This window comes from Lissotriton vulgaris, chromosome 3_1 (assembly GCF_964263255.1).
Source record: "Lissotriton vulgaris chromosome 3_1, aLisVul1.2, whole genome shotgun sequence".
Taxonomy (NCBI): Eukaryota; Metazoa; Chordata; class Amphibia; order Caudata; family Salamandridae; genus Lissotriton; species Lissotriton vulgaris.
Window position 1 is genome coordinate 300,938,250 of NC_141689.1, and position 26,080 is coordinate 300,964,329.

General features: G+C 46.8%; 1 protein-coding gene across 3 annotated transcripts in view; it reads right to left on the bottom strand.

Annotated features, from left to right (window-relative positions):
- The window catches only part of MTMR12 (myotubularin related protein 12), a 764,164-nt gene that overhangs the window by 166,868 nt on the left and 571,216 nt on the right, over positions 1-26,080 (bottom strand). For all 3 annotated transcript variants that reach the window (XM_086960496.1, XM_086960495.1, XM_086960494.1), the window contains 2 exons: positions 17,416-17,494; positions 16,521-16,591 (listed from right to left, as the gene is read on the bottom strand). In XM_086960496.1, the coding sequence (XP_086816622.1) occupies positions 16,521-16,591; positions 17,416-17,494 (150 nt within the window). The remainder of the gene's footprint in view (positions 1-16,520; positions 16,592-17,415; positions 17,495-26,080) is intronic.

The following is a 26,080-nucleotide window of genomic DNA, read 5'->3' on the forward strand; positions in this document are numbered from 1 at the left end:
GCCATCATTGTACCACTCCTTAAGCCATGGAAGCAGCCGACTGACCCAGCTGCGTATAGGCCTCTCTCTATGCTCGCCACGGTCTATAAAATACTGAGCCGTGTGCTTGCCACTAGGCTCCTTCCGTTAACGACGCAGTTAGTGCATTCTGACCAAGCTGGCTTTATCCCAACGCGCAATACCGCCAGTAGCATACGTAGATTGATAGGAATCTTGGATGGAGGTTGAGGAAGGCAGGGACAAGCGTTGGTGTTTTCGGTCGATATTGCTAAGGCATTCGACAGCTTGGAATGGCCCTATCTGTTCTCGGTTATGAGGGCTTTTGGGCTTGGCGCCGGATATGTCCGCTGGACTGAAAACCTGTATCCATCGGCAACGGCTAGAGTTCGTGTGGGAAGGGCTGTTTCCTCTTCCTACCCAGTGGGGCGGGGCACTAGATAGGGCTGCCCACTCTCCCCGCTACTGTTTGCTCTTGCGATAGAGCCATTGGCAGCGCGCGCTCGGCTGGGGGAGGCGTACCGGGGCCTTCAGCTCAGAGGCCGCGAGCACTATATCTCGCTCTACGCGGATGACCTCATTATGTTCCTGGAAGATGCGGGGGACGCCCTGGATGGGGCGCGCAATCTTCTTGGCCGTTTCGGGGACATTTCGGGCCTGCGGGTTAACTGGGCAAAGACCTGTGTTTTTTCCAGTGTCTAGTACATACGACCCACCAGTATTGCCGCCCGATCTAGCGTGGGAGCTGAGATGCCTTCCTTACTTAGGAACGCAGGGGTATCATACACAGGAGGATCTTCTCAAGGGCAATATTGGGAGAGCGGTGAGACGCTTGAGGAGTAGCATGCGGTTCTGGGGGACTCTGCCATTGTCGGTGGCGGGTCGCGCTCCTAAAGATGGTGGCGCTTCCTTGTCTTTTATATTTCTTTCGGATCTTACCAATACGAATACCGGCTGCATTCTTCCGACAACTCCGCTCAGCGGTGGGTACCTTCATTCGGGGAGCGGGCTGGCGCAGAGTAGCGTTGGACACACTGATGCGGCCGCGAGATGAGGGAGGCCTGGCTACTTCAGATTTTGAATTATACTATCTAGCTGCACAATTCCAGGTCCTCACTCAGGCAGTGGCGCTGGAGTTTAGAGCAGCAGAGAGGGGGACTATGCCAGAAGTGCAGAGGCATGTACTATCGTTTGTGATACTGCAGCAGCGACTGAGGACTGCCGAATTATCAATGGTGGAGAGCACACCAAGACATTGTTGGAAACGGTTTCACAGCAGAATTGGGGTGCAGCGTCCTTATGCACCCGAGATACCACAGGGCATGTGCACGGCGCTGCCACATGGTGGCGAATGGTCCAGCCTAGCGGAATGGGAGGAATTTGGCCTACAGATGGTAGGTGATTGTGTGCAGACGGTGTACTGTTGCCTTATAGTGTGTTGCAGGAGTCTTTTGGCCTCCCCGTGGTCACTTCCTGATGCACGCAGCGTTGATTGCAGACCTACAAAAACATTGGGGTGCTGGCCTCTCTGAACCACCAATAAGCAGAGCGTGTCAATATGTGGTGATGGCGGCAGGCACGTATAAGGCGATTACCTGTCTATATAAACGAATGTTAGGGGAAGGGCTTAACCCGTTACAAAAATTGCGGGAGCAATGGGCGATGGACTTAGACAAAGCTATCCCGGATGCGGCCTGGTCACAGATACTTAGAAGGGCATGGAAGAGTACCAGGAACGCCAAGTTCCAGTTGATTCAATTCTTTGTGCTACATAGGGCATATCTCACGCCAGCTAAAATTAATCAGTATTTTCGAATCGATACTGCGATATGCCCCCGATGCCGGTCTGAGGGTGCGGACCTAAACCATATGTTGTGGGACTGCCCCAGGCTGGGAAAATACTGGGAGGAGGTGACCAGGTCTCTGTGTAGGGTAACTGAGCGGCAGATTGATATGTATAAAGGGGCATGCTTGCTACACTGGTTTCCGCACATTATTAAAAATTAGATAACTAGCAAGTTTACAGACTTGGGCCTCATCCTAGCTAAGAGAGAAATTACGTCACATTGGAAGACAGCAGTTGGCCCTAGCTATGTTAGATGGAAGGCAGCGCTACTTATGTGGGCGGGCAGTGAGAGTTCAGTTAGAATGCAAAAAGCCCATAGATCCCATAGTGATAAAGCGTTGGAGGCGGCGCAGGTGTGGAGGCTTTGGTGGCGGAGCTTCGGATGCTGGACGTGGATATTGAATCCGTATCGTCGGCGGGGGAGGAGAGGGCACAGGTGGCTTCCTCTGGACTGGGGGAGATTAGCGCAATGGGAAGTCCCCGAAGCATGGGAGGTTATGATGAATCTTAGTATAGTGGATGAGATGACCTGTAAGTACATTACACACATGAGTATTACCTTGACAACACTTCTTATTTAAACAACGGCGCCAGCGGCAGGGGTGGGGGGATTGGGAGTTGATAGATATTGAGGGGGTCACATATAGGGCATTGGTTAAGGACTCAGAGCCTGAATTCAGGCGTGACATTATGTTGATTGAAGGTGCTTGACGTTACAGCTCTAGATTTGGAATAAAGATTGTATGCTTTAATAATTGCTGCAAGTTTGTCGAGTCCGATCTCAATACGAAATGTGGGGTGCTTTTTATTTGTATTGGCCCTTTCTCATGTCTTGTTTATGTTTTGAAATAATAAAAAGATTTAAAAAAAATAATGACTGTGATTCATGCAGATGACAATGCATTTCAGCTCTTTCTGTAACATAGTGAGGAATTTCTCACACAGGTATATGAGGCATAACGAACCCGGATTCAATTAACAGCTGGCCTTCATTTTCTGTGGCTGAGATTGAATCCAAGATAAAAGCTGGCCATTTTGCTGACAATTATGCTTCCACTTGACTACCAATTCTTTAGCCGCTGCTTTTTAGGTCGAGCCTAGCACAGCACGCATGAGCTGCTCTGTGAGGCATTCTGTATCTGGTACTATGAGTACGCTCAAGACCGGCGGGAAGGGTAGAGAAGGAAAAGGACTGTATTTCTCTTCTTGCCCTAAGAAGACAAGGACAGTAAGTTCACTTCTCCTGCTCTGCCGCTGCAACATCACTCTATTGTTCTTCCTCAAAGTCACTCTCTTTCTGTCGGTCTTACTCCTTCTCACTTGTTGAAAACCGTGACTTTAAGAAACAGCTCTTACCCTCTCTTCCTCTCCTTTCCTTTATTTGTTCCCCTGTGAAATGGATCCAAAAAAGAAAAACACTTTTGCTAGAAATGTCATTTCTTTCTGACAATTTTCTATTCCAAAGTGCAGCCTCGGGAACAGAGAGGAAAAAAGTATCAAAATACAAAAAAATAATTAATTAAATAAAGCAAGATCGAGTGGTCGCAAAGTGGCTAGATTGGTATTATACACACCCATGCACATTAGCTCTACTTTATAGAGTTTGCCACTGAAGCGCTACTTTAATTTTCTCTTTTTTCATAAGTCATTAAGTTATACATAATATATTATTTATAAATAAAAAGTCAAAAAAATGCTTATAACCCTTTTTTATTATAACTCGGCAAGATGCTGCACACTAGCCACACTACTCTACAACATAGCTAAGACACATCAGCAAAGCCAATAGCTCTGGCTAATCACTTATAAGGTCCCAAATGCGAGACCTATTGGCTATGTAAATGCTTGTTTCCTCTTAAGGGCTGGACCCAAGGGAGATTGAGTGTTCATAAGGCAAGGTTGCTTTGAACAGGTATGCGCATTATCCACATGGTTATCACAGTCACTAATTAGGCTGTTCAGTTGCGACACTATCCCCACTTTGATTTACCTATTGGCACTATTCTCCATGAAAGTGCAGCGCAGCCTCTTGCTTAGTCAAATAATGGTCGTTGCTCTAACGATAGCCAGCGTTTAGTAAGCACAATTTCGTTTCCGATTTTTCTCGCGGCTCTCTTTAGCATAATCTGTATAGTGACCGCTGGACATGGTATAGAGGCAGACCCAACAGTCTTATGTTTGCCCAGGACTGAATAGGTTTAGAAGATCGCTCACCTGCACATATTGATGAGGTGACTAATGTTGGCAAGCAAGAAGGAGGCAGGCCCAGCCTTGTCTGGCAGTGGACAGGTGCTGATGGGCCCGCCCGGGCTTTGCCGCAGGGGGACGAGTGAGCGCTATGTAGCTCTAGGTGAGCAGACTCTGCCTCCCCTTGCTGGTGCTCTTGGGCGCAGTAATGCTCCAGGCAGTGACAGGAAGCAGATGCGGCAGAAGGACAACAACTGGATTGGCATTTCAACCCATCAGTAAGAAAATATGTCTCATTTAATTCGATACAAATTATGGTAACCAACTTGTTGAAAAATAGCATTTCTTTTGGCAAAGGCTTAATAGCTAAACTTAACTGCAGCACTGAGGAAACAATTAAAATGATAATTACATTTCCAAAACATGGATAGAAGTCAAACCTGCTGAATGGAAAGTTAAATGCATTAAAAAAACTGAGATGCTCTACTTTTTAAGAATAGACACTAATGTATGTAAATCCTGTAATCTGCAAATTAACAGCATTTGATTTTCAGTTATGATTTAATTCACAAACAGATCTGTATCATGTAAAAATACTGGCACTTTGTAACATCAAACACTGAAGTCAAGATACCCCCTTGACACCTTTTAGCAAGTTTTCTAATTTATTGGACACCCTTACATATATAATCATTTCACCTCTATTAAGGTTAAGGGAAATACACGGCTAGCTCCAGACAGGTTTCTTCTCCTAGAAACCCAATACAAAGTAATGATTGAGTGTACTTGAATGCACACTCCATACACAATTGTAAGATAATCAATGTTGACAATACACTGTGATGAAATGCACCCCGTGAGGAATTTAACTCAAGAAATAGAGGCTCATTTTATGGAATTGATTACCTATTTGTGTTGATTCAGTGAAGAAAAACTGTGGTAAAAATGTGAAAAATATTGAACCATCTTCATGGGCTATTGGAAGGCTGTGAAACAGTGGATGCCTTAAGATAAGAGTGTGCTCGCCAACATCTGTCTACACTATAACATATGGGCATTATGCATATTACTAGTAAGACTCACCTGCTAATGATGGTGCATTGGAAGTTCTAAATGCAATCATCTCTTAACAGCCTTATTAAATGAGCACTATATATTATTATATCACTTTGTAGAAATGTTTATGTACTCAGTACCATTAACCAGAATTGCTTAGAATTGGAAACAAGCACTAGCTAAGCCAAGAGGGCTGGCCTTGGAAAGCTGGTGCATTGGTTAACTTTTTTAAGTATTTGCCACAAAAATGAACAAACGCACAAGTTACTACTTGTGTAACGATATATCTGTAAGAGGCATTAGTTAGTGATAGATTCCTTACCTTAGAATATCCACAGGCGTCAGACTGGATCCGGAAATTTTTGCGGAGCAGTACACTTGCGCGTCGGTAGGCTTCTTCTGTGGCTCCGCGTCCGTCGTCGGCGTCGTGGGTGCCGTGATGACGTTGTCGGAGTACTTAGACGCCGCCTCCGCGTGCTGACGTCAGCTCTTAGACACAGCTTTTCCGCGCCAGAAACGCAGAGCCATGCTAAAAACCAACACTGGTGCCAATGAAACTAGGGCCCTGAAAGGGGATGGCATTAACCCTAGATATCGGTTCGCAGAAACAGGGAGGATGGGTGGGTCGGTAAGGAATCTATCACTAACTAATGTCTCTGTAACTTGTGCATCTGAAAGAGACACGTTAGTGATAGATTCCTTACCTTATAATAGATACCCCAGCAATACCAACCTCAGTGGTGGGTCTGCGAACAAATAATCACACCAGAAAGTCCTGGAGGACGGAACAGCCAAAGAAGCCATCCCTCCCGACTTGGCTGTCCAGGCAATAGTGTCTTGCAAACGTGTGCAGCGAGGCCCACGTGGCTGCCTGGCAAATATCCTGCAAGGGCACTCCTCGGCCCAAGGCAGTTGTAGTCGCCGTGGCCCGAGTGGAATGAGCCCTCATCCCAACAGGGGGTTCCTTCTTAGCAAAGCAGTAACACGCCTGGCTACAAAAGATGATCCACTTGTCCACCACCTTTCCCTTCTTAGCGCCCACGTAACCAACAAAGAGTTGGTCATCCACCCGGAACTGACGTGTGCAATCCAGATAGTAAGAGAGCGCACGTTTTTGGTCCAGACGGTGGAGCCTCTCTTCCTCTTTCGAGTGATGCGGAGGCGGTCAGAAGGTGGGCAAGGTAATGGACTGCCCGATGTGGAAGGCCGTGACAACCTTGGGCAGGAAAGAGGGTCTTGTCCGCAACACAACCTTGTCCGGATGGACAGAAAGGAAAGGAGGCTTAGAGGATAAGGCCTGGAGCTCACTCACTCTCCTAGCAGAGGTGATGGCAACCAGGAAAGCAGTCTTCAGAGTAAGAAGGCGGATAGGACAGTTGTGAAGTGGCTCAAAGGGAGAGCACATCAGAAAAGTTAGAACCAGGTTCAAGTCCCACTGAGGCATCACGAAGGGAACAGGTAGAAACGTGTGTGTGATGCCTTTCAGAAATCGATTTACAATAGGGGACTTGAACAAAGATTGCTGGTCAGGCAGCCTTAGGAAGGCTGTAAGGGCAGAAAGGTAGCCTTTGATAGTGCCCAGAGCAGAGCCCTGCTGGGCAAGAGAAAGAAGGAAGAGGAGAACCTCAGAAAGAGGGGCAGAGAGAGGATCCACAGCCTTTGCTGTGCACCATGCCACAAATCTGTTCCACCTGCAGGCGTATACCGACTTTGTGGAGGGACGCCTGGCTGCAAGAATGATGTTCATGAGGCAAGTCAAATGGCCTCAACTGTCGCCGCTCAATCTCCAAGCATGGAGGTGGAGACTGGACAGGTTCGGGTGGAGGACGTCCCCTGCTGCTGCGACAGAAGGTCCTCATGAAGAGGCAGACGAACCGGGGGATCGACTGACATACCGAGTAGCTCGGGATACCAGTACCTTCGTGCCCAGTCCGGAGCTACAAGGATGACTTGCGCCCGGTCGCGCTTGATCTTCAGCACTCTGGGCAGGAGTGGTATAGGCAGAAAGGCGTAGAACAGACCGCAACTCCACTCGCGACGAAAAGCGTCTCCGAGCGAGTGCCGCCTTGGAAATTCCAACGCGCAGAACTGATGACATTGCGCGTTCTCTTCGGTGGCAAATAGATCTAACCAAGGCTCTCCCTACTGCAGAAAGAGACCTTGACCCACGTCAGAGTTCAGACGCCATTCGTGATCCATCATGCACCCGCAGCTAAGTTTGTCCGCCTGGCGTTCAGAGAACATGTCAGGTGTTGAACCACCAGGGTCACGCCCTGATGTTCCAGCCATTGCCAGAGGCGCAAAGTCTCTTGGCAGAGGGTCCACGACCCCACCCCGCCCTGTTTGTTGCAGTACCACATGTCGGTGGTGTTGTCCGTGAACACCTGTACTACTCTCCCCCTGACAGAGGGGAGGAATGCCTTCAGTGCTAGACGAATCGCCCGTAGCTCCAAAAGGTTGATATGGAGCCGGGACTCTGCTGGAGACCAGAGGCCTCTGATCTCCGCCTCTCCCATGTGGCCTCGCCAGCCCTGGAGGGACGCGTCCGTCACAAGTACGTGCTCCGGTTGGGGAAGGGAGAGGGATCTGCCGCTGACCCAATCGCGGTCCGTGAGCCACCACTGCAGCTGTCTCGCAGTGCCCTCCGAGATCAGGACATGGTCGGACAGGTTGCCCTGATGCTGGGCCCACTGAGACTTCAGGTCCCACTGCAGAGCCTGCATCCGCCAACGGGCGTGATGCACCAGAAGGATGCTGGAAGCCATCAGCCCCAGAAGCCGCAGCGTCAACCCTACCGAAACTCGGGATAACGGCTGAAAGAGTGGAATCAGAGCCTGTATATCCCGAACCCGCAGTTCGGGTGAGTAAACCCGAAACTGCGCCGAGTCGAGAACCGCTCCAATGAAAAGGAGCTTCTGAGAGGGACACAGGTGTGACTTCGGCACATTGATGGAGAACCCCAGCTGGTGCAAGAGGTCTTCCGTCGTCTGGAGGTGGCCGACGACTGTCTCTGGCGAGCCCGCCTTCAACAACCAGTCGCCGAGGTAGGGGAAGACTGAAACCCCTAACCTGCGCAGATGAGCTGCGACCACCGCCATCACTTTCGTAAACACCCGTGGGGTGCTGGTAAGGCCGAAGGGGAGCACGGTAAACTGAAAGTGCTTGTGGCCTACCGTGAACCGCAGGTAGCGCCGGTGGGCCGGCAGGACGGGGATGTGAAAATAAACGTCCTGCAAGTCCAACGCTACCATCCAGTCTCCTGGGTCCGGGCAGCTAACACCTGAGCCAGAGTCAGCATTTTGAACTTCTCCTTCCGGAGAAAGCCGCTGACGTTCCGTAGGTCCAAGATAGGGCGTAGGCCCCCTTTGCCCTTCTTGGGTACCAGAAAGTAGTAGGAGTAGCAACCACACCCTACTTCCAGCCCAGGAACGTGCTCGATGGCCCCCTTGGCCAAGAGGGCTGAAACGTCCTCCTGCAGAAGCCGCAAATGATCCCCCGATATGCGGTGGTGTTGCGGCGGCATGGCTTGAGGGGTCGTCTCAAAGGGGAGGGAGTAGCCCCTTCGGACGATTTGCAGCACCCACCTGTCCGATGTGACTGTGCGCCAGTGGGAATGGTGATGGCGAACCCTGCCGCCCACTGGCGTCACATGGGCCTGAAAGCACGGACTAGGAAGGTTTTGAGGCGGATGCTGCAGCAGTAGGTGTGGACTGGCCTCGCCGTGGACCCCGACCACCGCCACAGCGGTTTCCACGTCCGCCACCGCGCTGGATGTTAGTCTGCGGCGCGTGGCTGGCGGCACGTGTGGGGGCGCCACTTCCTTGGCCACGAAATGAGCGAAAGGCACCCATTTGCTGGCGCGGGGCCGAGAGGCCCAAGGACTTGGCCGTAGCCCTGGAGTCCTTAAAGCGCTCAAGCGCATGGTCTGCCTTGTCGCCAAAGAGGCGACGGCCATTGAACGGCATGTCATAAGTGTGTTTTGGACATCGGCCGAGAAATTGGCGGACCTCAACCAGGCGTGACGACGAATCGCCACCGTCGTTGACATCGCTCTGCCCAGAGAGTCAGTAATGTCCAGCCTACACCGGATGGAATACTGCGCTGCATCCCGGCCCCCCACCAAGGCTTGGCCGAGTCTAGCCCGTACCTCCATCGGGCAGTGTGGCAGCACGTCCGCGACCGTGTCCCACAGAGAGTGGGTGTAGCGGCCTAAGAGGCACTCGGTATTAACGGACCGCAATCCCAAACTTAGGGAGGAGAATATCTTTTTTCCGTAATTCTCGTACCTCTTACATTACCGGTCGGGGGGAGCCGACGGGAATGCGGTCTGGGAATTGGAGGACTGGATAACCAGGCTCTCAGGGGTGGGATGGGTAGACAGAAAGCAAGGGTCACCCGGAGCCGGGCGGTGGCATCTGGCCACGTTCCTATCCACAGGCTGTCCTGTGCTGGGCCTGGACCAAGTGCCCAAAAGAACATCTGACAAGGCCTCATTAAACGGTAGCAGAGGCTCGGCCGAGCTTGACTTCGGTTTAAGGACCTCAGTGAGGAGGTTAGTCCTCACGGCTGCGACGGGGAGCTCAAGGCCCAGGGCCTTGGCCGCCCTCATCAGCACCACGCTATAAGCAGCCACGCTAGGAGGGGAGACAAAGTCAGTGTCGGGCGAAGTGCCCAGTCCACTGGCCTCCCCAAGCTCTCCTGTCCAGTCCACAGAAGACTGACACTCACGTGCCATAGGGTCCTCAGACCCCTCCCAATCGTCTTCATCACCCACAGCCTGGTACTCAGACTCAAAGGATGGGGCCGGGTCATTGAAATAAAAATCTCCCAGCAGAGTCGAGAGCGGCGTCGAGCAGCGGCGCCGCTCTGGTGCCAGACCTGAAACGATGACAGGACCAGGGACGACTTCGTCCAGGGACAGCGCCGGGGGCGACACCCTAGGGGTTGGCGTCGGCGAGGTCGTTAAGTCGACCGGCGAAGACCCAGATCCGGAACCGGACCCAGTGGGACCCTGCGACGTCGGGACCGAAGTGGCCAACGGCGCCGAGGCCGAAGCCCCGGACAGCGCCTGTGTCGAAGCACCCGACCCGCGTGGGGACCCAGTCGAAATCGCTTGGCCCGAAGGCGCCGCGGAACCCGACGGAGGAGCGAGCGACCTCATGTCCATGAGGAAGTCAGCAATCTCCCCCGACATCGCGTCCTGCCCAGGGACCAGCGGGTCCTGCGGACCCGCGTGGGTGGTGTCGCCCGAACCCCCGGCCGCGTCGCGCGAGCGTCGGGGGCGGGGTGGGGGCGGGGGGAAGAGTCAGAAGAGCGATGGTGCCTCTTCGACTTCTTGTGCCTCTTACCGGAGGACTTCGAGCCCGAAGACCGATGACGACTCCCGGAACTGTGGGGGCTCCGGCCCCGCGACTGGTCCCTCGACCTCTTTTCGGACCGGGACCTCGAGCGGCCTGGGGCAGATGGCCTAAGCTCGAGTCGCTTACGGGATCGCTCCCGTCTAGCCTTAGACGTCAGGGCCCGGCAGTCGGAGCAGGACTGGTCGTCGTGGTCCAGGCCTAAACAGTGCAGGCACCGGCGATGGGGGTCGGTAACCGACATCAGTCGGCGCAGGGCTTGAACCCGGGCATCCCTACCGGCACAGTCAGTCGTTAGACTTCGAAAAATGGATCAAAAAGGATCTCAAAAGGTTTGTCAAAAAGTGACTTGGGTACAACTTTTTCCAGGTCTGCGCTAGCTGGCGCGGAAAAAAGAAAAACTGACGTCAGCACGCGGAGGCGATGTCCAAGTACTCCGACGACGTCATCACGGCGCCCACGACGCAGACGACGGACGCGGAGCCGCAGACGACGCCTACCGACTCGCAAGGGTACTGCTACGCAAAAATTTCCCAATCCAGTCTGACGCCTGGGGATATTCTAAGGTAAGGAATCTATCACTAACGTGTCTCTTTCAGATATGCTGTACAGCAGCGCGGCTGCTATGCAACATGGATAAAAGCTAGGGGGTGAGGGGGAACAAAAGCGCTGGCTGTTTCATAGCATGTTTTAGCTCGTGAGAGGGTGCAGACCAGGCAAACAATGGGGCAGAGAAGGACGGGCAAGCTATGACGGCGGAGCAAGGGGGGTTAAAGGGTAAGCAACAACAATGGGACAAGCAACACACGAAAATTCAATGAAACAGCCTACGCTAGCCGATACATAGCGTTTTTTCTGGCTGGAAAGGGGACAGGGTAAGCAACCGACAAAAGGGACGCAACAGACAAAGGTGGAACCAACAAGCAGTGGAGCAAGCGACAACACAGAGCAGAAAGTGAAGAGATGGCCTGAAAAGCACTTCCTAAGTTCGAAGAGCAGTGGAAGGACACACACTGGGCAAGGAAGCAGTATGTGGGCCATGCTCCAGGGGAGGGACAAATACATGAAGAGGAAGTGAACCTGGCATATGCTGACCAATGACAAAGCAAGGAAATGAATGATGAAGTCAACCAATGGTAAGCAATGGGTGGGGTCTAAGCACCTATAAGTAAACAAACAGTTTTTCAACTGTTTGTGCAGGCAAGACCTCAAAAGGAAGCAAATATAAATATACAGTATAAATATGGTAGACATATACTTACATTGAAAAGTTTAATTTAAAAAAAATAACTATACCATATAATTTTAATACAACAAAATGCGTGCTTCCTGTCAGGAAACTGTACTTAGTACAGATATTGAAGTCCTTTTAGAATTGTAATGCATATCACAGGAAATATGCTTTGTGTAGGCACAAAGAATAGTTATTATATGCTTTGAAATATTGCAATTGACCCACAAGCCCTGGCACTAAAGTGCACTTTTTTTTAGGCAGAAGCGCACTTGATCAGACTATGTGCCATCATTAACAGTGCAAGCGAACCAACATCTGATGTCAGCGGACCCATTATTCCATAATGTATGCTGTGGAGGCCAGATGTAAAATATAAATGACAGCTGAAACTAATGGATTAAGAGGGACAATGCACAGCCCCACCATGTATGTAGATATGCCAGCATTTTCTTTCTTTATTATTTTTTATAATTACATGAGGCTGCATAACCGCTAAAGCTGCCTCTTGGCCATACCTAAAAAAGACATCAAATATGCTATTGTAGAACATTTCTTGAGGTCCATTAGGGAAGAACAGCAATTTTACATTGTTATTTTTAAACTGATTGCGTAACAATACAGCTTAGAAGGGGGTGACAGAGTTATTACTCAGGTGAAAAGAAGCAAGTAGACGTATAGACTCATCTTTACCCCACATGACGTTAAAGATTCAGAAATGTCTTCTTCTACAACTTTTTTAGATGAAAAGATGATGCTTGTCTAAATCATATGTAAAAGCAGCTAAAATGTTTATTGTCTAGAAACTCGCACAGTGACGTGGTGGTTTTTATTAAGAGATAACATTTATTCTAGTAAGAATCCACAAAGTGGCATTATTTACTGAAAGAGGTATCTCTTGACTGATGGAAAAGTTTCAAATTTAATCTAATAACACAGGTACCAGGAAATTACTTAAATGTCTGCATACCTGAGCCTAACAGAGTAATTGGGAACCATGGTAAGAAGCATTTTACTGAATTACAGCAGAGTGGAAGGGATAAATGAATGATGATACAGATTAAGGAAATAAAACAACTGCTTTCAACTTACTCTCGAACCCTGACGAAGAACACAGTGGCAAGTAAAAGAGGTCTTTACTGCCAACTGCTAGCAATTTTCAGAAAAAGAAATTAAATAAAGGAATGACTTTGCAGCAATACACTTTTGTTCTGGCCTTAAAGTAGATACTGTGTTGCCAAGGTCAAGATTTGTATTAGTGGAACACTACCTCAAACTACTGTTTAAGGATGAGGCTTAAAAGGAGAAGAACGCAACAGCTGAACTTTTGTTTAACTTGCATGGTTTTGACACCGAAGACCTAGACCTAGACTTGCACTTATTGCATTAGCTCCAAGTGAATCAGCAGATCCAATGAGAAATAGTGAGCTTCCTGACTGATAAACTTGCTTTAGTGCCGGACTGTTACTGCAGTTTAGCTTTAAATACTTTTTAGGATGCTACAATTTTTCCATGCTTGGGCTGAATGCTGCATTACAATGCAGACGGTCGGACTGCAGAGGTTGGGGTAGGACCACCACCTATGACAGGATCAAAGAGCCCGTCGGGATGGCGGTTGGATTCCTAATCCCTGCAATGGGGCTGGTGCCTCTGTAGGCACTGCCGTAGGGATTAGGATATACCTTTCTGACTGCCTGTTTATGGCAACAGGCGGCCAAAAAGTGACATTGGGCGCCCCTAGCAGGGCCCCTGTCCCCCTTCGGCCTCCGCTGTGTGGCCTGGGGGACCACATATGGTGCCCCCCAAACATACATGCACCGTGTGCCAGGCACAATGTGGTGCTTGGCACACGGTGCATGGATGTTTAAAAACATGTCTTTTCCAATTACGGCTTGTGCTGCAGCCCTTTTCCGGGCTGCAGCACAAGCCATAATTGGTAAAGGGATGTTTCCGACAACCATCACAGCGTTCGGATTGTAATATAGCGGGTGGAGGCACTGTTTATCTGTCGGACAGCCTCCATACAGCCCGATGGCGGCTCGACACTTCTCCAACCGCCCTCGTAATGAGCCCTTTAGGCCCCATTCTAAATTGGTCAAATTCATAGAACCTATGCCCCTGAGGATACTGGAGGCATCAGAAACTCACTGGCAAGAAAAATCCTCTTGATTAGAAAGAATAACATTTGGAAGTCAGTATTTCAGCAATAAGTTCCACATATTTGTACCTGGTATTTCACCCAGAGAGCTTAGCTGTTCAAAATTAAAGCAACATGGACTTGACATGAACTCGGAGCTAACCAGTGCATGACTGCCTAAAATCAAGCAAATGTTCTGGATTACACAATAGGAAACAAGTAGAAAAGTCAAGTAAAAGCTATACAACAAACGCTCGATTGTCAAACCAAAAAAAGTAAGGGCATTTTGGGGTAGGTAGGACATTTAGGTGATTAATTCTATTAAAGAAGCTTTCAGTGATAGAAAATGGTCTGATCGGCTCTAAAAGGGCCCATGCTATGAAACTGCATAGGTAATCCTAGTAAAGACCAAGTCCTTTGTGCTTCAGTCAAATACATTAGACAAAGCGACGTGACTTCTCAATAACACAATGGAGAGGAAATACTCAGCTATACCACAGCACTGCCTATACACAACCGCTGCTTTGAAACAATGACCATTTGGTGATTCTGAAAGCATGGAAAGCATGTAGATGGAAATAGAACAGATGATGGAAGGAATGCTGAAAAAAAAATCAAACTTTCAATCCCAGTCACAGATCTGGGTTAAATCTATTGTTTTTTTTGCTCGTCATGTCTCTCTAGTTTGGACCAAGCCATATGCAAATCAGTCTTGACCCTGCTCTCCATATGAACACTCCAGTCCGAATTACCAGGCCGGGGCATCCCTGGACCAGAAACTAGTATCCTAGGATCAGATTCAGGGCATCACCCCTCATCCGCCAGGCTAGCTTGAATTTGGTGGCATAGCGATTACGGGAGTCACGTCTGCGCATACCCTTTTCACTTAGGGTGACAAATGGAAAAATAACAGATGATGGACGGAACACTGAAAAAATCAAACCAGCTTTCACCATGGCCGCTGTGAAAACAGACTCTATTCCCCCCTCAGAACCAACGGCAGAGTTTGGACTGATTATATCCACCTGTTTGCGGGTGTGGCGCGCTTTGGCAAGAGGAAGAAAAGGGTGTGGACCCACATAGCGTGTCTTATATACCTCAGCTGGTCTTATGTAACTCTTCCAATCCATAGTAAGACCTGCACATAACCGGGCTTTACGCATCAGAAAAACAAAGACAGGCAGATTACTAGGAGACAGAAAGATCCACTCATCTAATGAGAGGCACTGAATTCAACGGAAGGTGGTTTTGAGTAAAAAGGCACAGAAAGGAGCTTTTCCAATTATGATTCTCTTAATCACAGGACAGGGAACACCTATGTTCTAATGGGTGTAAAGGAACAATGAATGAGATGACACTGGAAACAAATGAATCATCTGTAAAAAAAATAGTTTTGGAGCTTGAAGAGTTTCACCACTCCACCATCTACAAGGCCGAGCGTGAAAATTCGATTAAAATAAACTTTTACTTTTGGCTGTCAAACCACAGATGGAGGCAATAACCTGTTTCCCCAACCCACCGTGGGGTACTAACAATAAACTGAAAATGTACCCAATATATGTTTAATCGTTTAATTTTTATGAACAGATTCCTTTTTTTAATACATGGCTCACCTTTACCGGAAAGACAGGAAGGTCCATGCGAATCTAACAGTTTCAGGCTGCAAAACTATAGCAAAAGTTAAGTAACTAGTTTCTTTTGTCACATGAACCAATTCTAGATTCATATATTGTGTATCAATTAATCAGTAGCATGGTAGAGATGTGAAAATATAGTAGAATCAGGCAAACATTTCAAAGCTATCTCCCCCACTTGTGGATCTTTCCGTGCTTGAACATCTACACAACCATGTTTTGTAACTGTAGCTGCAGCATGTCATTTAGTAATTAATTTCCAATGTATGCTAAATAAGTACTTTTTCTTTCAGTACTGTGCTCCAGATCTCCATGTTAAATTCCTTTGTGCTAAGAAGAAACATAATTAGTTTGCATCCCCAATTACTATTGCGATTGTTTCCTTGTTTACTACCATAGCCCTTATTTGAGGAGAATGCGCAACAAAAATGTGTTGGGTGGTCTAAAATATTATGTTTCTTCAATGTAAAAGATATCTGCTCTCATAAAGATTAGTGTATGAAATATTCTTCCAGTTGATGCTGTAAAGGTAACATTTTATTGGATGAAAAACATCCAGACTCAATCATAATATAGCACAATAATGAACAGCATATTAATCTAGAATAGGTTCATAGTGCAAAATTGATTTCCAAGTTATAAAAACAGACCCCTCCCCCGCAGCAAGAGTCAAAACATGACAGATATTCAAGTACTGATAATGAATATCCAGCCCAAACTAGTGGGATATCTGAATTCTAAATTACTGGTTCTTATTTTGGAGCTTCGCAATATCGCTACTTACACCCCATGCACCAATAAATGCTTCTAGATCGGACTGAAAAAAATCAGAGATGGCATTCGTGAAAAACATAGAAGTGAGCTACAAAGCAATTACTGTTACCACAATATGAACACAACATCTAATAAATATTCTTGACCAAGCAATATAACAAGGCAGTTTTATTTGTGATGAACTACAACTGTAATGTGGTACAATAAAATTCATGTATTGTATAGTTTTAATTGCTTGCTAATGGCAAGAAGGCTGACATTTATGTTTTTATCTCTAGTTATTGTATTACTTATCACTTACCTTTAAGGACCACATTTGTATTTTCTACTTCCAAGTATTGAGAAACCTCGATTGCCTTCTTCAGGCACTGCCTGTGGTATAATAAACACAGCATAAGGAGGAGGACATTTAATAGACTTTAATACACTTGAAGCATTATTTTATAATTTGTAACTGGGTGGTAGGCTGGTTCTTAAGTTACTGTACTGGTTTTTCTAGCTTTAATAACAGCTAGCAGCATCATTTGAGTTTGCGCTAAAGGGCCCAGAGATACTTAGTTGGTACCATCGTAAGTCTGCTTGAAACGTTATTGGTTACTTCGATGTAGGTAGCATTAGTTAACATAATGTGTGCCTGACCCAAAGCACGGGAGAGAAAGGTAGGAAAGGTGGGAGGAAGAGGAAAATATGGCAAAACTGAAGAAAGGGAGAACACAGGGCTGAAAAACAACCTCCAATACTGAGGCAAAGCATGTTGGTATGGGGGCAGCCTTTTTTTAATTATTTTTTTTTTATAATTTAAGCCCTGTTGACAGACCTCTGTAGCAACCATTTGACATGTTACAGTGTGTAAGATCTTAGTAAAATGAGGCATAAAGGGAACCTATCCATCTAATCAGATGTCAAAGATTGTTCCCAGGGGCTGTACATAAATACAGATAACTTGAGCCAAACTTGGATCCCTGCATTGATGCATGTGGGAATACCCAAGACTGCAGGCTCTGTTCAGAAGCTCATACACCAACAGGTTTTCTTCAACTACCCTATACCAAAATATTTTGAAAGTACGTTTGTAAAATAAATCCATTTAGGTATAATCTACTATTCAACAGTTCAAAACAGGTCTATCCACATTCCTAGACAGCCAATATACGTACTTAAAACATGAATGACTCAAATCACAGTCTTAAACAAACCTAATTATTTCTAGCCAGTTGCAGCTCTCGAGAGCAGAAAACCATTTCACATCGGAGTCCCAATAGTCTGTGCGATTATCTGTTGAATAAATTAATAAAGCGAATATTTAATACCAGGTTTTTTTACATCAATAATTACTTGCAAAAGACTTTGAAAAAATCCCCGAGGACTGTGGTTCTTTAATGTCATAAATCTATAAAAGTAGGGTAAAACAATTTAGAGGGTATTACTGAATGTTTTACAATGAGAATCTGGTCACAGAGACAATCCAATTATATTTATATTTTCGATTTACAATCTATGTGAAAGGCAGTACTCACTCATCAGCACGATACAGAACGGTCACTATAATATTACCAACCAAAGGCACAAAAAATATATTTTGTTTAGAATTATAATTAAAATAATTGACAAACTGCCATATTGGGACTACCATCAACACTGAGCATTCAAGAATTTTGAAATGTTGTAGGCTTTTTGAAAGTTATTGAGTTCTATGCAATTAGAAAATGTTACTTACCTGTAACAATTGATTTACGGCTTGTACTGCTGTAGATTTACATGCTGAGAAGAGTCCTGCCATCTAGTGCTGGGCTCGAATGTTGCAATTTTCTTCTATGAATACGAAATGTTTGTTTTGACGTGAACCGTGCTACCTTTCCTGAAACCCACAATGAACCGAAACACCGGCTCCACCTTAACCCATTTGTCCCTCTCCTGGGGTAGACGTTGGTTTTGGATTGTGAAGCATTATGAGGTCTACAAAACTGGTATAGGAACATCTAATGTTGAGACTATCAGGTGAAGTGGCAAAGGTAAATGTGAACCTACAGGGCTGCAGGTAGGTAACATTTTCCGTTTGAAATATGTGCCACTGCAGTTCACATGCTGTGCAGAGGCTTAAAAGCAGTACTCGTTCCCATACTGCGGTGGCTTACAAGCAGTAGCAGGAGATGTCTGGAACAATGTTTTAAGTATTGTTTGTCTGAGTTGCACTTCTTGTAGTGCATGGATGTCCACAACGTAGTGTTTATAGTAAACGTGCTGATGGATCACTAAGTAGCTCTTCTACAGGTATCTGCCAGCGGAATAATACCCAGAAACGCCATTGTGCCACTTTTAGAAAAATAAAACGTGCTCTAGCAGTGGTTGACAATGAACATTCGGCTCAGAGCCTTGAGACCCTCACGGGTGAGTAGCGCGCTTTACAAACCCCTGATTGATTGATTGAGAGTACCGAATTTTAATGCATCATACAATCCACCCAGCGGGGCTTGCCTTTGACATGGTGTTGATTTATGGTTGGACAAACACAAAAAAAGTTACTTTGTTTTCCACATAGACTTATTAAAATCGATGTAATCCATAATGGCTCTTCTAACGTGCAGAGTAACACTTGAAAGTGGTGTTGGCTTTGGAATGAAGAAATGTAGTACAACAGACCAGTTAACATGAAAAAGTGACACTACTTTTATTAGGAAGGAAGGGTGTTTCCTAAGCACAACTTTGTCATTATGGACTTGTTTAAAAAGCTCTTCGCTTAGCAATGCATATAGCTCATTTACACTATGTAGGGAGGAAGGTGCTAGTTATAGGGAAAACCATCTTCTATGAAGGGAACTTAAGCTGGAACAAAGGAAGGTGCTCAAAAGGAGGCCCCATAAGTCAAATAAAGACAATGTTAGGATCCCATGAAGGAATTGGCAATAGTGTAGGGGATATTACCTGTTTTGAGCCTTCTCGCTAAGTTTATATGTATTGATGAATAGGCAAGGCCTGTCTTTTGCAAATGTGACAAATACAATACAATAGTATTACCATGAGTAGAGTTATGTTAAAATGTAATTTGAATTTGATCCTAAATTTTCAACAGCTCCTTTTGGACACCACCATCAAATACATACCCCAAATCCAACTCCACAATGCATAATCTTAAACCAAGAAGTCTGCAACAATCCAAACTAGCCATCAGTAGGTGTATATTGGGATCACAAATGGATCCTTGCCCTTCAAAAGTGGTAGGACAAGCTAATGAAGTTATTCATTCTGTGTTGATTGCCATTTTTAATAACTCCTTGGAATCAGCCTTTGCGCCAGTACTCTATAAACATGCATACACAACACCTCTTTTGAAAAAATATCAGCTAGTCCAGATATTCTAGCAAATTAATGTCGGATTTCCCTGCTCCTAACTCTCTCCAAGAGCCTTGAAAATTGGTTAACAATTAATTACCGGACTAAGTGACCATGTAGATGATCTGCATCCGTCTCAATCAGGATTTAGGTCACAAAATAGTACTGCTTGAAGTCTGCTACGCCTTTTGTCCCCATTTGACTTTTTGGAACAAATTCAATCAATATTTTAAGTAAGAGAGCAAGAGTTTGTGATACTGCTTGATAAGGTCTTGTGGATTGGGATGCAATGTTGGAAGATGGTGGTGTGTGAAATTTTAAGGAATAACCGTGGGCTAAAAAGGAACATACTCACTAGTGAGAGGTCAGCTCTTGCTCCTGAGGAAGACGTCTCCCAAAAGGTGTTGGATTATTGGGGAGGTAGTTCTATGAAGTCACTGTTTGGAGGTAGAGGCGCCTCGACCTATTGCACCTCTTCCCTTGGCATGGCCATTAACTCTAAAGACAATTTCTAGATACTGTACTTGTTTAAACTGTTACTGACCTTCCTCAAAGGGCTACTGGAGTTAGAGGTTGATACCCCTTTTGCTGATGGTTGGTGCCTGAGGTTTACAAAAACCTTGCTTGCACTACTGATGTTGCAAAATGGGTATGCAATGGCAGTAGAAGAAAAGTTACTTACCTGTAACTTTGGTTCTCCAAAATTGGAAACTTTCATAGATTCCCATGATTGTATCATTCCCAGTCGTCGGAATGGGAGTACCCGGTATAAATACAATAGCAATAGAAACCATTACCAAAACAGAACCTAGGCCTAGGCCCATTCTTGTTTTGCAACCTGTCCACCTCTTTTTGTAAAAGAGACCAAAAAAATTAACAACCATTCAGATCAGCCTCACCCCTAAGAATCCTCCTGAGAGAAGCTCAGAACCTCAGATTTTCGTAGCCGTTGTGTAACCACCCACTGAAGATGGAAGAGGCTGAGCTTTCCCAGGGGAGGAGGGTGGGTCGCATGGGAATTTATGAAAGTTTCCAATACTGGAGAACCAATGTTACAGGCAAGTAAATTGTTTTCTTACTCCAGTATTGGAACTTTCATAGATTCCCATGCTTGTATCAGAGTGGCTAGCAGTTATCAGCACATTTTTGGAAAATCGCTGCTGTTGGTATCCTCCTCTGTATGTGGTGTTACCTCTCCCTCTCGCCCCTCGGAAGGGAACCTTGCGGTACTGCAGAGTCCCTAAGGATTTTGGGTTTTCGTGTCCTTTTTAATATCCTGGAGCGCATCATCCACATGCTTCCCCTCAAATGGAAGATCCAAGATCTTGTTGTGGACCTCAGGACGGAACCAAGTAGCCCGCAGCCAGCCTTGCCGACGGACAGCCGCGCCAGCAGCAGTCGTTGCAATGTCCATTGCATAGTCAATGACTTCCGCAGATGTTATCTCGCCCTCTTGAAGAATCTTTTTAGCTTCCTTCTTCCCATCTTCCGGCAACTGGTCCAGATAGGGGGAAAAGGTGAAAATCAGTTGCCTGCATTATCAAGATGCGTGACCTCCTTATCCAGAGTAGTCATGAGAGGAGCAGAAGGATTCCTGGACTTCCTCTGGGCAGCTTGTGAGATGAGGCCAGTTTAGGTTGGCTGATCAAACAGGCTGGGCTATCATCTGGAGCCTTATACTTTTTCTCCAGGAGAGGTAGTACTGAAATGACCGCAGCTGGATTTTGCATCACTTTTAACCCTTCACCCCAGACATGACCAACAATAGGTATTGGTCGGACCGACTTCTTGTAAGGCTCCTTAAAGTCATAAAGAAAGCATTCAGACTGCACCCTGGGCATGGGCAGTTCTTTTAGCGGCTCTTTCCATCAAATTATGGAAACCCCCTATGTCTGCAGGGGGGGAATCAACAGGTGCTGGCGTAGGAGAAGCCGGAGCAGGAATGAGAGTCATCCCACTCTGTATCTGGAATCGTGACGGTGGCCTGGTCGTTATCAGAGGTGTTATCCTGAACGGGAGGCACAACAGGTGGTGCATCCTGAGCTACAAGCATTGGCTGAGGCGGGGGCACTTGAGGGGTAACAGACTGAGTAGGAGGAACAGTAGTAACTGGCACCACAACTGGAACTGAAGGCTGTGTTGCGAATCTCCTCCTATAGTCCAAAAGCATAGCTTGCAAGTCGGTTAGTAAGCAGGAAGGGATAGAGACCATCTCCTGCTGGTAGTTCTCTTGATACTGTGAGGAAGGATCATATTGCTCGTACTCCACGTATTCCCCCTCAGAATCTGTGTCCTGACAATTGAGTAGGGCTATTAGCATAGACAAACGGTCCATCATGCTCTTCAGATCCCTCTTCTTCGAGGAGGAGTGCAGAAGGTAAAGGAGTCAGCCTCCTGGGGGAAGTAATCTCAGGCGTAATTTGGCGTATTCTGAAAGATATACATTTTTTTTACGATGGGACCGTCGAAGACAATAAAAGCATTGTCGAAGAAATGGAGGTCGTCAGCGCAGCCGTCTTCGATGTGGTAGCTGTCCCCCTCTTCGTCGCCATCCTCTTTGACATCATCTTCACGGATTTTATCTCAGAAGATAGTGAAGAGGGCTTTTTGAAGGTCTTTGGAGCCCCTGGAGGAACAGAACTGGATTTCCGCTCAGATATTACTCCTTTTGACAGTCCTTCCCTCTCCTTTACACCTCGGTGAAGAGATTCACCAGGATTACGCCCTTCAGACCTATGAGAGGTCTTTTTTAAGGCCTTACCAGGACGTTCTTCAGAAGGTGAAGGAGAAGCTCTACCCCTTTTCACAGACCTCCTGGAAGATGTAGCCGAGGATGCCACATCACTGTCACAGGAGAATGGTTGCTTCTTTGATTTTAGCTTCTGGAGCCAGGTCAAAAGACGCCCCTCACGGTCTTGCAGAGTCTTCGTAGAAAAAGTGCATCATATTTCACAGTCTTCTGCCTTATGGTCCGGGTACAGACAGTAAATACAATCTTTGTGCTTGTCCTCCACATATAATCTTTTCTTAGCACAAGCTTAAAGAGGGCCTTCTTCTCCTTATCAGACATCCTGAAGTTGTTGTTGAAGAAAAACTGCTTGAAAAAACTGTAGAATTAAAGTTGACAGGAAAAAAACTGAGCAGAGCTCAGTGGAGACTCCCGTGCACAACGTGTGGTAGAAAATCTGAGGTTCTGAGCTTCTCTCAGGAGGGTTCTTAGGGGTGAGGCTGATCCGACAGGTTGTTCCCTTTTGTTGTTCTCTTTTACAAAAAGAAGTGGAATGTTGCAAAACAAGAATGGGCCTAGGCCTAGGTTCTGTTTTGGCAATGGTTTCTATTGCTATTTTATGTATATAGGGGACTCCCATTCCGACGACAGGGAATGGTACAAGCATTGGAACATATGAAAGCTCAAATACTGGAATAAACTATTTTCCCCTTCTGCACGAGCTCCTAAACTAATTTCTTGAGGCTGTTCAGGAGGTTTCTACACTTCTTCTCAAGGATACCTGTCATACCTGGACAGGAGAGCCATTGAGTTTTCAAAATAGCACTGTGGTGCAGCATTCAGTGTTACGCGCTTTCCTGCTGTGCTTACTCTCTTTATCTGGTGCCAGTACCATGCAAGAGGGCTCTTTATATTTTTGTGTGGCTACAATTGAGTCCGGGGGTATGTGGCCTTGTGTGAATACAAGATCCTGTGGTGCAGGCTTGAATTTCTTCTCCACTTTGCAATTACTGAGATTTTAGAGGGTCTTTAAAGTTCTCTTGTGAGCACTTTAACATTGGTTTCAACACTGAAAGACAAGTGGTACTGGTGAGGCTTTTTTGGAGGTGGATCATCGGCAAAGGCATGGTGCTCTCTGTACCATTCCTTGCCGTGGAGCTAACGCTCCTTTGGAGATCATTACATGGCAGAACGATTTTCTTCACTAGAACTAATTCTTATTTAAGCCAAGGGTGTTGTGCCCAGTTCTCTATGTCTGCTACCCAAACCTCAAGGTGTTTTCCTAGTCCAGGATGCTTGTGCAGATTTAGATATGGACCCTTGAGGCAGCTCATCTTGAGAGCCATAGTGATGGGAAGAAAAATAGATTGCACTAGTCTCCTATGAGTCATCAGGGCTCCCAGAAGGAGCCGCCATTCAGAAGCAAGTCATTTAAACTCCTTGGCAAATGGAGACTAGGTATGGACTTGCAGTGCATTGTGGAAAATGTGCCTTACATCTATTCTCTTAATACCAACTTTTAATTGTGTGTTTTATATAGAATACCCCTACACAAGTCATTCTTCTACAACGTGGCCCCAGGTTAATCAAGAGATCTGGCTTCGACGCGTACAATATATTGGGTGAATTTCAGATGTTTGCTATTGAATGCCCACTAGCTGGTAGATGAAGGTGATTCAATTTTCCAGCGGAGAGTAATGGTGCTCAGTGGTTGTGGAGGGAGTAAAACATGTCCTAACACAATGGCGAAAAAACATTCTAACGTGTAACCTGGGTGCTAATGCAGTGGGAGTGTCAGGAGAGCCAGCACACTTTACCCCAAAACTAAAACTTCTTCTTAGGAGAAAAACAATGTGCTGCATTGAAGCCCAACATTAGATGGCTGTAGTGTGTACAGCATGACATCTACAGCAGCACATGCTGCAAACGTGTATCTTTCCACTTATTTGACAATCAATCCGCATCATAGGGATCCAAGGACTGTGGACCCAAGAGAAGAACTAGTGGACCGTAAATTAGCCTTTGGCTGTGTGTAAATTCTAATGGCCTGGAAAAATGTTGTGTACACTTTCTTGTTTGAATTTCCACTTGGACAGGACGTGTAAACCCAAGCTCCAGCTATCCAGGGCTCCAGGCTGGGCAGTAGGAAGGCACAGTAGGGCACAAACAATTTCCACTCTAAAAGAAGCAATGCACTACTATGTGGGACTTCAAAGACATACAACCAAACAAAGTAAGAGGATACAATCATCATCTACCTTGCCATCTGCACAATAGCAGGTGCCCCCAAACATGGGAAAGGATGTTGTGGATTCAACGATGTAATGTGTAATGTAGCAGTACAAGAGGAGACAAGCAGAGGGAATACAGACAGATGCAAGAGAAATGCCTGAGTTAATCAGGCCCACAGAGAGAAAACATTAAGTCCTCTAGCCACAGGCTCTTATTTTTCTTTTCCTTAGACGGTACCCAACGATAATGAATGTCTAGAGAAACCAGCTACAAGAGGGTGTATCAAACTCCTGCTCCAAGATTGTGAGTTCTATCACAATATTCAGCATGTGCTGTGGTGAGGACTTCAAATAGCCTATGTAAGTCCCTGGGCCCAGAGAAAGGACATTTTTGCATTGAGTTTCCAATTACAAAAACAAACCCCAGCGTCTATTTAATTCCAATGAAGCTGGTCGCAAACAATAACCTACCCCATCAGAATTAGGACATTTTTACTTTCACCTTGAGTTTTCAGCTACTGAAAGTAGTCAAAGTCTGGGCCTCAATGAGGAATTGCCAGGGAAATCGGCCTCAAATGTATTGACTTCCCAGTACTCCGTACTCACGGTATAGGTAACTACAGCGATGGTAAATTAATGGCCCTTTACTCAAGCCACTCGTAATGAGGGCCTTAGAATATTGCCTCATCGCTGCCACCGATGACATCTGAGCCCTGATGGAAAACGGAGAAACAGCGGCCCTCATCCTCCTAGACCTCTCCGCGGCATTCGACACTGTCTGCCACCGCACCCTTGTGCAGCGCCTCAGCAACGTCGGAATCCAGGAGAAGGCACTGGAATGGATCATCTCCTTCCTCGACGGAAGAACACAGAGAGTCCGCCTACCACCGTACAAGTCAGAGGCCACCGAAGTCATCTGCGGCGTCCCTCAAGGATCCTCGCTGAGCCCCACCCTCTTTAACGTCTACATGAGCCCCCTCGCGGCCATCGCACGCCAACACAACCTCAACATCATCTCCTACGCTGACGACACCCAGCTGATCCTCTCCCTGACCAACGACCCCGCCGCCGCCAGAGCCAACCTTCACGAAGGGATGAAAGACGTAGCCGAGTGGATGACGACCAGCCGCCTGAAACTGAACTCGGACAAGACGGAAGTCCTCCCTCTCCATGACCAGACAAGTCAACGCCGTCTCCTCGTCGTGCTTCAACATCCTGCGCATGCTACGGAAGATCTTCCGGTGGATCCCCACCGAGACCAGGAAGACGGTCACCCAGGCCCTCGTCACCAGCCGACTGGACTACGGCAACGCCCTCTACGCCGGAACCACCGCCAAGCGGATCCAGAACACCTCAGCCAGACTCATCCTCGACATCCCACAACACAGCCACATCTCCGGACATCTGAGAGACCTGCATTGGCTCCCCGTCAACAAGAGAATCACCTTCCGTCTCCTCACCCACGCACACAAAGCCCTACACGATCAAGGCCCGAGCTACCTCAACAACCGCATCAACTTCTACGCTCCCAAACACCATCTCCGATCAACCAGTCACGCCCTCGCCGCCGTC